We start from the raw sequence: 14,055 nt of genomic DNA, 5'->3' as shown, positions 1-14,055 counted from the left end.
GGGGCAGACTGCACCCCCCTTGTGATGCCTCTGGTTGCACCCCACCTCTGTAGAGCATCCCAGTGTGAGAGTCCACTTTCTCTCTTTCAGTGCGCCCCGGACAGTGCCCTGTGCCCCATGGATCCGGGACGTGCGCAGAGCTCTGTCACAGTGATGCCCCTTGCCCGCTTGGGCAGAAGTGCTGCAGCAACGGCTGTGGCCACGAATGCATGAAAGTCACTGGAGGTAAGAGAAGTCAGTGGGTGCCCAAGCCATCGCTCTGAGCACCTTCATTTGCACATCTATGCAACCTTAGCCTACGATGGAGGCGCTCACAGCGTCAGCACCCCAGCAGATCTCGCTTCTCCATGAGTCACTTCTTTGGATCTGGAACTGAGCAAGCTGTGGGGTAGCTGTGGGGCGGTGGGTCTTCTACACCTGGGCGAATTGGACAGAACTTTGGCGAAGAAAGCAAAGAATGGAAACTGAATAAAAAGAAAATGTGTAGGGAGGAGATTCTGGTGATTTTTTTTAAAGTGCCAAATGATACAGAAATGTGGATAACTGAATTTAAGATTGGGGGAAAGGAGAAACTGAGAGAAAATGGAATTGATGTTTTTATGATTGATTGATTGATTGATTGATTGATTGATTGAATTAATTAATTAATTAATTAATTTGTACACCGCCCCTTCATCCAAAGATCACAGGGCGGTTCACAACATGAAAATACAGTGGTACCTTGGGTTACATACGCTTCAGGTTACAGACCCTGCTAACCCAGAAATAGTACCTTGGGTTAAGAACTTTGCTTCAGGATGAGAACAGAAATCGTGCTTCGGCGGTGCGGCAGCAGCAGGAGGCCCCATTAGCTAAAGTGGTGCTTCAGGTTAAGAACAGTTTCAGGTTAAGAACGGACCTCCAAAATGAATTAAGTACTTAACCCAAGGTACCACTGTACAAAATAAGAAAACAGAATACCTAATAAAAGCAAAAGCAGAAGAGCTGAAATCCTCTCTCCTTTCAGCACCAATGAAGGGCTCAATATAATCTCTCTCTCTGTTACAGTCAAGCCTGGCATCTGCCCTGCTCTGGCTCAAGGCAATGAGTCGCTGCCCCTGCAGTTCTGCTCCACGGATGTCAGCTGCCCAGGGGACCAGCTCTGCTGCGAGACCATGTGTGGGCGGCAATGCTTGCTCCCTTTCGGAGGTGAGGAACTCCCTGGCCATAGAAGAAAACACTGGGGACGCTCTCCAGCTTGCCTTGCCAGATCATCCTCAATGTTCCCTGCAGCCTTTCCAGAATTTCCTCCTGTTCAATCTTCTCCCTTTCTTTTTTTACCCAGCGACCAGAGGATACTGCCCCAGGGAGCCTCCCCAATCCAGCCAGAATGTAGCAAATTGTTCTTCTGACTTAAGTTGTGGTTCAGGCGCTGACTCCCCAAGGAAGAAGAAGTGCTGCAGTTACGGTCACCTGCAGACTTGCCTGGAGGCTGAGGAAGGTATTGCTTCTCCAGGAATGACCGGGGGGGGGGGCGATGCCAGCAGGACTTGGGAAGGATGTTCAGCAGCGTCACTATTCATGGTGCTTTGTAGTGCCCAGAGCACGGATCCTGCCCAAGAAGGGGTGGTGCAGAGGCCACTTGCAGAATCTCCACTCCCTAATGCCCAGCTGTTTTGTGATTGCCTGTGGTAGTACTGTGGGACCCAGGGGTGGGAGAGAGCAATGCACTCTGCACATGCTCAGCGGCACTCTCATTTGTCACTTCCTCACACATTCTAGGACTGAGCCCTGGCATTCGAAACACCAACCAGAGCCTCTGGACTCTGTTGCCACAGTGCCTTTTTCAGAGATGTCTAGAGAGGGTAGTTCAGGTACATGCAGCTATGAAAGACAAGAGAGACCATTAGCATTGGCCAGGAGAAGGGAGAGAGTCAATACTACTACTACTACTACTACTACTACTAATAATAATAATAATAATAATAATAATAATAATAATTTATTTATATCCCACCCATCTGGCTGGGTTTCCCCAACCACTCTGGGCAGCTCCCAACAGAATTAAAAGCACAATAAAACATCAAGCATTAAAAACTTCCCTAAACAGGGGTTCCCCAAACAGGGGTTCCAGGCAATTACCCAGGTCCAGTTTCCTTGGAGGTCAGACTGTGGTGTCTTTAGGATATGTGGTTGTATTCACACATATATCCAGCCTGGGCATAGGATGGAGGGGCTCGTGGCAATAACACCCCAATAAACCCTGCTTCTCCATTAGCCACAGCACAGAGCAATTCAGTCTCTGTGTCTCCAGCTTCCAGCCTGCTTCCAGCTCAGCTCACACACAAAAACTCCTGCTATGTAGCGCTTGGGTGAGGGGGATCGAGGAAAGCTCCCCACACACCATTAGCCTGGAGAGCTTCATCACTTAGTTGTGGCTCTTGCAGTCTGGCTTATCCTTTGGGAATGCCGAAGAGGACACTTAAGGGGCCAGCTAAGGCCAATGGCTCACAAAGAGATTGGTCTGACTGGCTCAGCAACCTCCACTGTTCTGTTCTAACCCTCCCTGGGCGCAAGACCCCAAGTGTGGGAATGTTCAGGGATGCAATATATTGTCTGATTATATCCTTTTCCAACTTGTGTTAACAAGTTCACAATTTAGCAGAGCAACATTACCCTTTTTAAACTCACAGCGGATGCGTTTGCTCAGGCTCGCTAAAGCCTCTATAATAACTGTTCTGGTATTTTCCCCTTATACCCTCATAAAAGATAAGACACGACACAGTCTTCTATAAAAGTATAAGAAGAGTTTACTCACATATCATTATGTTCACAATCAGATCCCAGAAGGCAGACTTAGCTTAGAAAAGTAACACACACCTGGAAACTATCTCATAAGAAGACAGTCCCTTTGTCCTCTCTTGGCTGGAGGCCAAGAGAGCATCTTTGGCTAAGCAGATGTTGCTTCTTCGATGCAGGTAGTCACAGAGAGAGAGATGGCTGCCCTGCCCTGTGCTTTTGTGGTTACCTGCACAGGTGAGGCCACACACCCCTCTAGTCACATGCAGAGGAAGTCTGTCCCAGCCCAGAAGGAAACAGGAAGTTTACCTGCTGGCTGGACAAACATTCCTCCCCATGTGTAAACATGTTCACTCTAGGAATGTTGTACCGGTACTTGACTGCTCTTGTGTTTCACATCCCACACCAAGAACTGGAAGGGACTCGTGGCATCATTCAGACAAGAGTGTGGCTGGAGGAGGTAGAACCAGTGGCGTAGCAAGGCCAGGTGGTACCCCATGCAGAACATTTCTTGTCAAACCCCACCACCACCACCACATTGAACTTATTAAAAGAAGGGAAAATAAGCTACTTAGAACTGGTCTCCTGCTTCTGTGGTTCAGGGCACAGATGCAAACCTCTCCTCCTTCACCACTCTTTTCTCTTCCCCCAGAGCACCCTGGCATGTGTCCGAGAAAGAAAGTGGTGCATAGCTTTGCCCCCTGCGAGGACAAGTGCCGAGACGACAGAGACTGTGACATCACCAAGAAATGTTGCTTCAGTGGCTGTGGCCGGGACTGCCTGGACCCAGGTACTGGCACAACACCTGCACAACACTAGCACAAAAAGGGCACAGACCTGAGAGCTCTGGGGTCCAAGAACATCCCCTCCTTGACCTCCATCCCCTCTGCCTCCCACAGTTCCCAGCGACCGATGCCTATTGCCCCCTGAGACCGGATTTTGCAGAGCGTACGTTCAGCTTTACTTCTACTGCCCAGTGCGGAGGAGGTGCCTTCCATTTGTTTATGGCGGCTGCGGGGGCAACAGCAACCGATTTAGCACAAAGGAGGAATGTCAGAAGTCCTGTGGGAAAATCAATGCAGGTATGGAACATCTGCCTTGTTTTTTTTAATATTTATTGACTGCAAAGAAAAAATTAAAAAAAGAATAAAGGGTGCATCATGGACTCTGCCGCCCACTAAACTCTCAGCTCACAATTCGAATCTGGGGAAAAGAAGTGGCAGGTTGACATTAGAAGAGTTCTGCAGGTAGACGAGTCTCATTCAAACTCAGCCTTGGGGAGTTAACCTGGCTCTGTGCTACCCAGGAAAACCCAGCTGGTGGCAGCAACAGCCAGGAGTATTTCTACAACTGCTGATGCAGCAATTGCGATACTATCTGGAGTGGTTAGACCTGACAGTTGCAAAATATTCAGCAGCCAAGTGGTTGTTAAACAGGCAGCTCTTCAAAATATTTTGTGCATACACGTACACAAACACACACACACATACACACAGACTGAACATCCATGCACATTTGTGCAAGCGAGTCCATGGCAGCATAGAATGAGAATCGTAAGGTTGGAAGGGACCCCAAGGGTCCTCTACTCCAACCCCCTGCAATGCGGAATAGAGTGGTACTGTTATTTCTCTTGACCTGGACACTATAGCTCTGCTGACGCAGCTTAGAATAGGAGCAGCTCTCTTGCTTCTGCATCCCACAGTGGACTCATGTTCAGCTTGCAGTCTGCTAAGACCCCTAGTTGCTCTGGGGTTCCTCACTGCCACAGGCACTTAGGGGTTTGGTTTCCCAATTACAGGTAGGTAGCTGTGTTGGTCTGCTGTAGTCAAAAGAAAATAAAAAAATTCCTCCCAGTAGCGCCTTAGAGACCAACTCAGTTTATTCTTGGTATGCGCTTTCATGTGCATGCACACTTCTTCAGATACACTGAAACAGAAGTCACCAGACTTATATATAGTGAGAGGGTGGGGAGGTGTATTACTCAGAAGGGGGGTGGGAATGGGTGACGGGCTGATAGGTGTGGTAAGCCTGTAGAAGACTGTTAACGACTGCAGTTGGTCTTACAGGAAAAAGCAAGGGGTGAGATGGCTAAAAATAGCTTTATCATGTATAATGAGAAATTCTTTTGTAATAGCCCTATTTAATTTAGAAAAGTATAAAGAAATAAGTAGAAATTTTTTATTAAAATGGTATAGAACTCCGGCACAAATGGCGTATATAGTGAAAGGGTTTAGTCCCAAATGCTGGCATTGTGGTCAGGAAAAAGGACTATATTCACACATGTGGTGGGAATGTAATCTGGTTAAGGAATATTGGCAAAAGATTATAAAGGTAATTTCTGGATTATTTCAAATAAACAGAAGTTAATAGGGATTTGTTATTTTCGGGAATACTGGGAAATCACAAAGTAAAGAGTAATAAGCAAGAGTCGTACAAGATTGTGACTCTAGCTGGAATGGCAGTTATTGCTCTGGGATGGAAAGAAAAGGCCAAATGGAATATGGAAAAATGGAATGATGATGTTTTTGAATGCGTACAATCAGAAACATTTGCACAGATAGTGGCAGAGGATAGATGGGAAAATAAATGCCAAAGAATCACAAATAAATGGGCATTTTACAGGAACTGGATAGAAAGAGGGGAAGCCAACCCTAACATACAAGCTCGAATGAACAGACTGTGTACATGGATAAAGATATGAAGAAGGAAGGCCTGACAGGGGGCGGGGAGGGGAGGGTTGGAGGGGGGAAATAATAATAAGAATAAAAAGGTAAACCGGATGGTATTTTGAATTGATTTTGTTATGTAAGCCTTTTTTCAGAAACCATATATATTAATGTTATGTAGTTAGGCATTGTAGTATGAATGAATTTTGTTCTGTATTCTTTGTTTTATAGAATATATACAATAATATTATGTTACTAAGCAAATTTAATAAAACAAGGGGGGAATAGTCCTATTTAATTGCTCATCTTCTAAAATTGTGTATGCCATCAAGTGCCTTCAAATGCCCTTCAGCTCTCTATATTGGACAGACAGGCCAAACCCTACGCCAAAGGATAAAGGGACATAAATCTGACATCAGGAATCACAAGACAGAGAAACCAGTAAGAGAACACTTCAATCTCCCAGGACATTCTATACAAGATCTCAAAGTAGCTGTCTTATTACAAAAGAATTTCAGAAATAGACTGGAAAGAGAAGTTGCTGAATTGCAACTTATTGCCAAACTTAAAACCATGGAGAGACCTGGTCTGAATAGAGACATTGGATTCCTATCTCATTATACATGATAAAGCTATTTTTAGCCATCTACAAAGGTCTGGTGATTTCTGTTTCAGTGTATCTGAAGAAGTGTGCATGCACACGGAAGCTCACACCAAGAGCAAACTTCGCTGGTCTCTAAGGTGCTACTGGAAGGAAATTTCTTATTTGGTTTCCCAGTGTCATTCTCTGGCCCAGAGGAAAGTTGCGCCAGTCATGGGCAACTGTCGCCTGCTGCCTGTGGTTAAACCGCTCCTGGCTCACCTCCCCCAGCTGCCTTATAAGAAGGTCCCACCCCCAGGGAGCCCCCACTCCGCTTCCAGAGAGCACCATGCAGCTCCACCTTGCCCTTCTCCTGTTTCTGGGGCTCTTGTCCACCTGTGCCAACTCTTCTGCTGCTGGTGGTGGTGAGAGCCGGCGTCACCTGCCAAGGGGTGAGTGGGGGAAATGGCGGCCGTGCACCCCACCTGAGGGTGGGCTCTGTTTGCCCAGGCCAGAGGGGACTGATGAGGACAACCAGGCAAGGCTGCGCCGGGTCGTCCTGCCCAGAAGCATTTAGCCCTTTCGCCCTCAGCGCTTGCAGGTTCACAGGGCTGAGATGAGGTCCAAATTCCTGGGGCCTGGCAGTCCAATTCTTTTGATTTATGTAATTCTTAACCAAATCCATATTTTACGTTCAATGCATGCACATTTCTGAGCAATGGTTGCACACTTGTGCTGTGAACTGAGCGTTTCTGAGCATTTCCAAATCTATAGGAACATTTGCTCCTGCGCTTTGACGGCAAGACAGCACAGCCTCATTTTATGATTGTATGTTTTCCTAAGCGAAGCCCGTGTGAATACAACAAAGCGCTTGTGTGATACACATTGGGTTGTGTTGCCCACGCAGGCCTAACATTTAAAGTGCATGGTTGGTTCTGCAACAATCGTGTGGGTGCTTGTATTATTGATATGAGTCATTAGGATCTTGATATTCTCAACAAGTATGGATACCATCATATTTATCATTAACATAAAAATGAGACCATGCCGTTATTTTATATCCATGTAAAGATTCTTAGCCTTTGCAGAGGTGCCCCCCAAAAAAATTTCACCAGGGGCCAAAGCTGCTTTTGGTGGCCCTGCCTGTCCAGCTGTGCGTGTTTTCTGCCCTCTAGGTGTTGGGGGCAGGTCTTGGTAGTGAAGCCTTTTCTAGCCTGAGTCCTGGCAGCTGTTTTGGATTACGGCAGCTGGCTGTGCTGCCATAGGAACGAGGCATTCATGGCCCATGCAGATGTTTCTGAACTACAACTCCCTTCCACCTCACCAAGCATGCCCAATGGCCGGGGTGAAGATGGGAGTTGTAGTTCAACAAGCACCCGGTGGGCCAAAGGTTCCCCACACCTGGCATATGGAAAGGAAAGGTCCCTCAAGTTTGGCATTAAGGTGCTTCTGGGACAGGGCCCCACTGAGAAAGATGTTAGGAGTGATGCCAAGTGTCACGTGGAAGCAGACATGACCCAGTTAATTTCTAGCCTTTCCCTCCTACACAGAACTTAAAGTTGGCCTCTTGAATTTCACCTGCCATTATCTCTGCCTTTAGGAGCTGATGAGGAGCTTCTGACGGAGCTGGCATCCCATTCCGTTCCTGGTAAGCGTAAAGTCTGTGATGTGAAGGCACCTTCCCAAGTTTTCTCAACAGGCTGGTGATGCCTCTAGGATGGCAAACATTCCTCTGCGTGTTTTTAGCATTCTCTCTCTCTTCACATTATTCGCAAATCGTTTGGCTGATCCAGAGGTTTTCAAGCTTTGTGAGTCCACGGCTCCCTTGACCAACTACGTTCTTTCTGTGGCACCCCTGTGGGGCTTGGGAGCCCAGTTACGCCACCCCTTGACCACAAAGCCAGCAGCCCCTTGTGGAGTGTTCCCTCAGCCTCCCTGGGAATCCCTCCAGCAGCCGCTGCTGCCACTCCTCTGTCTCTGAGCAGCCCCATGCCCGCCCCACAGAGAAGGAAAGAGGGATGCTGGCCAGGGTTGCCCACATCACCATCCTTCAAGGCACCCCAGGGTGCCATGGCACACGGGTTGAAAACCGCTGGGCTAATCAGACGGCTTTAAAAGAGGTTTGGGTGGATTTGAGCAGGAACAGAGGGCTATTGATGGGCTCCTAGCCAGAATAGCTCTGCTCTGCCTCTACAGTCAGAGGCAGTGAATGGCTCCAAAGGCCAGTTGCTGGGAAACCACAGGAGGGCAAAGTTGCTGTTGTGATCAGATCCTGTTCCTGTGTTTCTCGCAAGCCTCTGCTTGGTTGCTGTGAACACAGAATGCTGAATGAGACGTGCCATTGTCGTGATCCGGCAGGTTCTTCCCATGCTTTTATGTATTACTGTATTTTAATATTTGGCTGGAAGCAGCCCAGAGGGGCTGGGGAAGCCCAGCCAGATGGGCGGGGTATAAATAAACTATTAGTAGTAGTAGTAGTAGTAGTAGTTTAATGTTTCCCACCCACCCACCAACACTCCCCTCCCACCCTGCTTATTTCTCCTGACCTCCTCTGGCTCTTCCAATGTTCTCTCTCTCTCTCTCCCTCTCCCTCTCTCTTTTTGTTTCTCTCTCTCGCAATTTGATCTTTATCGATTTTAAATATTGAATCCATTCCCCACAAAAAGAGCCAAGGGAAAAACAAAACACATCAAATACAAAGGAAATGTTACATATAAAATAAATTCTTCCATTCATTGAGACTTCCGCCATCCTCAGCACGGGTACTTCGTTTCCTTGTTGACTGCATATTGTGTGACCTTTAACTTATCATAAATTATCTATGATCTTTGTAGCATATAACATTGCAGAAGTTAATCAAAGCATGTCAAAGATTTCATATGTCAACCATGTTCTTTTAAATATAATCTGTACATATCCCATTCTTTGTTAAACTTTTGGTTTGTCTGCTTCCTAATCTTTCCTGTCATCTTTGCTAATTCTACATAGCCAAATAAATTCACCTGCCACTCTATTTTAGCTGGCATTTTGTGTCCCTTCCACCATTGGGCTATCAGCATTTTCACGGCGGTGGTTGCATACATGAATACCTTCCTCAGTTCCTTTGGAAATTCCCTTATTCCAAATAGGATTCCTCGCAAGAAAAGGGAAAAGTTGACAGCTATGCTCTCCTTCCATGGAGGTTTTTAAGCAGAGCTTGGGTGGTCATCTGTCCTGGATGCCTGAGCTGAGATTCCTTCCTGCTGGGGGTTGGACTAGATGACCCCGGGGGTCCCCTCCAACTCTACCATTCTAGGCTACTCTGACCTCGCCACAGTCTGTAAAACAGGTCTCTCCTCCGTGCCTAGATTTCTGCAACCTCCCCAGTGACCCCGGCCATTGCGACAACTCCACCCTTCGATTCCACCACAGCTCCCACACGGGGCAGTGTCTGAGGTTTCTCTACCGAGGCTGCGGGGGCAACAGGAACAACTTTGGGACGCAGCTGAGTTGCCTGCAGACGTGCGCGGATCCTGGTGAGCAGGCAGGGGGACAGTCCGGTGGGCTGGGGACGGGGAGGGTTAATTGATCCCTTTCTCTGTTTGCTTTATGCATGCCGTGAAATACTGTATGCAAGATGAAAGAAGGGCTAAGGAATGAAAGGACAGCAAACTTTTTGAGCAGGGGGCCGGTCCACTGTCCCTCAGACCTTGTAGAGGGCCAGACTATATTTTGGAAAAAAATATGAATGAATTCCTGTTCCCCACAAATAACCCAGAGATGCATTTTGAATAAAAGGACACATTCTACTCATGTAAAAACACGCTGATTCCCGGACAGTCCGCGAACCAGATTTAGAAGGCAATTGGGTCAGATCCAGCCCCAGGGCCTTAGTTTGTCTACCCATGGGCTAAAGTTTCCTTCAGTCTAAAGCTCTTTGAAACAAAGGTTTTCCACCTGCTGTCTACAGGCCAGAAGGGAGCAGGCCAAACAGACTGCCTTGGGCAAGGAGTTCCACAGATGTGGAGCCACCACTGAGAAGGCCCTAGACCAGGCTGAGGAGCCCGTTACATCTGAGGGCCATTTTCCCTCATGGACAATCTTTCAGGGGCCACATGGCAGTGGTTGTTTACAGTATTCTCTTAAATACATTATTATTATTATTATTATTATTATTATTATTATTATTATTATTATTATACCCCGCCCATCTGGCTGGGCTTCTCCAGCCATCTTGGGTAGTTTACAGCATAACTAAAAACATAATAAATTTCTCCCCACCCCCATTTTCATTAAATTAAATTTGGCTTTTTAAACGTTCTCATACATTTCTGATGAAAAAATATACTACTTGTGCATCTGATTCTACATGGCTCTTCCCTTTGTCAGAAAATTTATATTCACTGTGAAGTCAAATTAAGTTCAGTCTCCTAGAAACAGTCCTAAGAATAAAAGACATAAAAATTTAAAAAACAGAAATAAAATGAAAAAATAATGAAAACACCAAGCCTTTAAAACCCTCTCTAAACAGGGCTGCCTTCAGATGTCTTCTAAAAGTCAGGTAGCTGCTTATTTCCTTGACATATGATGGGAGGGGGTTCTGCAGGAAGGGTGCCACCCCCGAGAAGGCCCTGTGCCTGTACAGAGGAAGATTTTGGCAAATCCCTGCTGTTTCCTTCCAGGTGTCTGCCAGCTTCCACAGCATCAAGGAAATGGGGACGCTCTGCGCACTCGCTTCTACTACAGCCCCACCTCCAGGACCTGTGAGGGGTTCATCTATCGAGGGCACGGAGGCAACGGAAACAACTTTTTGACGAAAGAAGACTGCCTCCAGTTCTGCGCAGCTCGTGGTAAGGGCAGGCTTGCACCAAGGACACCTGCACTGCTGGGGGTTGGACTAGATGTCTCTAGGGATCTCTTCCAACTCGGCAGTTCTAGGGTTCTATAACAAGGTCAGCAACCTAAGCTCCATGAGCCGAAAGCGGCTCACGGAGGTCATTTGACCGGCCCACCAGCCGCCCCTCCAACCGAGATGCCCACTCGCGCGCTGGGCTAAACCGGCGCAGCGCAGTGCGGGGACTCGCTTCTGCAGTGCCAAAATCACATCTGCACACGTGCAGACGCTGAAAATCATGGGCGCGCAATCCAGCCCCCGAAGGGATCTCCATGGGACCAATCCGGCCCAGGCAAATAAACCTTGCTGACCCCTTTTCTACGATTTGCATGCAGACATAGCTGTCAACTTTTCCCTTTTCTTGCAAGGAATCCTATTCGGAATAAGGGAATTTCCCTTTAAAAAAGGGAAACGTTGACAGCTATGCATGCAGAAGCTCCCAGTCAGTTTCAATCCAGGGCCAGGAGGGATCCCCTTACCGAGACAACCCCAGAGTAGTGCAGCGGCTACTCAGAACAGAAAATTGGGGGCTAGGTAGATCAGGGTGGGTGGCTTGGACTAGGCAGCGTCCTGCATGTGGGAGATTCAGGACAGAGAAAAGAAACAATTTTCAAAAAAATAAAAAATAGTCTAGTAGCACCTTAGGGAAGTTTGTTCTAGGTATGAGCTCTTGTGTGCACGCACTTCTTCAGATACCATGCAGTTGATGGACTTCCATTTCATGCGGCTCAATGTGGTGCCTTCCATGATTCTAGATTCAGGTAGGGAGCCGGGCTGATCTGACGCAGTCAAAATAATAAAAAAAATTAAACAATTTTTTAAAAATAAAAAATAAAAAATAAAAATAAAAAAATAAAAAATAAAAAATAAAAAATAAAAAATAAAAAATAAAAAATAAAAAATAAAAAATAAAAAATAAAAAATAAAAAATAAAAAATAAAAAATAAAAAATAAAAAAATAAAAAATTTAGAACAAACTTAGTCTCTTAAGGTTCTACGAGCCTATTTTTATTTTTTTTTAAAGTATTTTTATTTTGTTTTTAATTATTTCGACTGCGTCAACACAGCTGGAAACCTGAAGATAAAAGTAAGTCCTCCTTCATGCACCACATAATTAAACTATGGAACTCACGGCCCCACTAGGCCAAGGTGGATGACTTGAAAAGTGGGTTGTACAAATTCGTGGAACTGGAGAGGGCTGTCGGTGGCAACTGCCTCTGCAGAGGCAGCAATGCTTCATAATAATAATAATAATAATAATAATAATAATAATAATAATAATAATTTATTTATACCCCACCCATCTGGCTGGGTTTCCCCAGCCACTCTGGGCGGCTTCCAACAGAACACTAAAATACAATAACCTATTAAACATTAAAAGCTTCCCTAAACAGGACTGCCTTCAGATGTCTCTTAAAAAATAAGATAGCTGCTTATTTTCTTGACATCTCATGGGAGGGAGTTCCACAGGGTGGGCGCCACCACCGAGAAGGCCCTCTGCCTGGTTCCCTGTAACCTCACTTCTCGCAATGAGGGAACCGCCAGAAGGTCCTCGGCGCTGGACCTCAGCGTCCGGGCAGAACGATGGGGGTGGAGACGCTCCTTCAGGTCTACTGGACTGAGGCCGTTGAGGGCTTTCAAGGTCAGCACCAACACTTTGAATTGTGCTCGGAAACGTCCTGGGAGGCAATGTAGGTCTTTCAAGACTGGTGTTGTGGTCTCGGTGGCCGCTCCCAGTCACCAGTCTAGCTGCCAGTTTCTGGAAACCGCAAGAGATCCTGCTTGCCGATTTCCCACAGGAATCTGTTTGGCCACTGCGTGTCCAGGATGCTGGTCTAGGTGGATCCCTGGCCTGACCCAGGAGGCTCTTCTGGTGGGTTTATCATGTTCCAAATCTCCAGCTGGTAAGACAAGCCCTCTGAGACTGATGGGGGTGCCTCTCTTCTTTTTACAGGTAGGCAGTGACACCCCCCTCCAAGGCAAGATGCAAAGCTCCTGGGACCCTCCAAAGAAGAGACCACCAACCCAAGGCTGACTCCCCCTTCCTTCTCCTCTCTTTCTCCCCCTTCCTTGCCCACACTTATATCTTAAGACCTCGATCTTTGCTTCTCCAGCCACAGCCCTCAGAAGGGTCCCTGCTCCCTCAGAGGGGTTCCTTCTCCCTTGCTGCCCCTTCTGGCAGTGTGGTGCAGTGGTTAGAGCACTCTGCCATGAAGCCCACCAGGTGACCTTGGGGAAGTCACCCATCTCCCAACTGAAGCAAGACTACAGTTCTGTTATTCCATGATTCTGTTGGGTGGGATAGAAAGGTCATGTGACCATTTTTGAATCGCAGGGGGTTGGACTAGATGACCCCTGGGGTCCCTACCGACTCTACAGTTTCATGATTCCATGTCCTCCTCCCCCCCTTCCAGAGAATAGCCCTGCGATACCATCTCTCTCGTTCCTCAAAACTCCTTTTCTGCAAAGTCTTTGCACAATGCATTCATCCTTCGTTACCTCCCTGCCTCCCACCAGATTGTAAGCTTTTGGGGGCAGGGACCTGACTCTGCTTCTGGTACTCACCATATGCGTAGCCAGGATTCTTGTTGTTGGGGAGGGAGTTCTTAGGGAGCAGGCTTTTGCTGGGGGGGGTGTGGCAGAACCACAGTGAATTTTGTATTTTTAATGCTTTTCAGTCATTTTTGAGGATTCAGCATTCTAAGGCTGCTTCAGCTGCCGGGTTGCTTGGAGGGTTAAGCGGAGCCTTGTGCACCCTGCAATAAAACCACTGCCTTATCACCTTACTTATCGTGAAATTGACATATAAATTGCGAGATAAGGACAACTGTGACTTTAAAGAAGAATGGGAACCTTTTACAAATTATTAAAAAAACAAAACAAAATGAACTGGACACCTTGGCAGGTTTTGAATAAACATTCACAAACTTATTGTTACTAATCTAATAGATAGATAAGTTGAGGATCTTTACATTTTTATAGCATGCAGAGAATAATATGTGTTAAAAAAATCAGAGAGAGGAGCTGAGGGAAGTCGTAGGGAGGGGGAGGGGAGGGGGAAAATAGGAGAAAACATAATGAAGATGATTTATTGGAATAATTTGTTATGTGAAAACATTTAATAAAATAAAATAAAATAAATCACTGCCGTATCTGCA

The 14,055-nt window shown here is 46.6% G+C and overlaps 1 protein-coding gene across 1 annotated transcript; it reads left to right on the top strand.

The window, feature by feature from the left end:
- The first annotated feature begins 52 nt into the window (after nt 1–52).
- Nucleotides 53–14,039, top strand: LOC308588204 (actinia tenebrosa protease inhibitors-like). The gene is made up of 9 exons (XM_081196601.1): nt 53–225; nt 1,048–1,188; nt 1,325–1,480; nt 3,431–3,568; nt 3,678–3,860; nt 7,625–7,672; nt 9,372–9,539; nt 10,686–10,853; nt 12,852–14,039. The coding sequence occupies exons 1-9, from the start codon at nt 210–212 to the stop codon at nt 12,860–12,862; spliced, it is 1,029 nt and encodes a 342-aa protein (XP_081052727.1). The 5' UTR covers nt 53–209; the 3' UTR covers nt 12,863–14,039.
- Nucleotides 14,040–14,055: the final 16 nt, after the last annotated feature.

This window comes from Podarcis bocagei (genome assembly GCF_964188305.1).
Source record: "Podarcis bocagei genome assembly, chromosome: 5".
In the NCBI taxonomy this organism is placed as follows: Eukaryota; Metazoa; Chordata; class Lepidosauria; order Squamata; family Lacertidae; genus Podarcis; species Podarcis bocagei.
The sequence above is the reverse complement of the archived record's forward strand: the minus strand, read 5'-3'. Positions and strand labels throughout refer to the sequence as shown.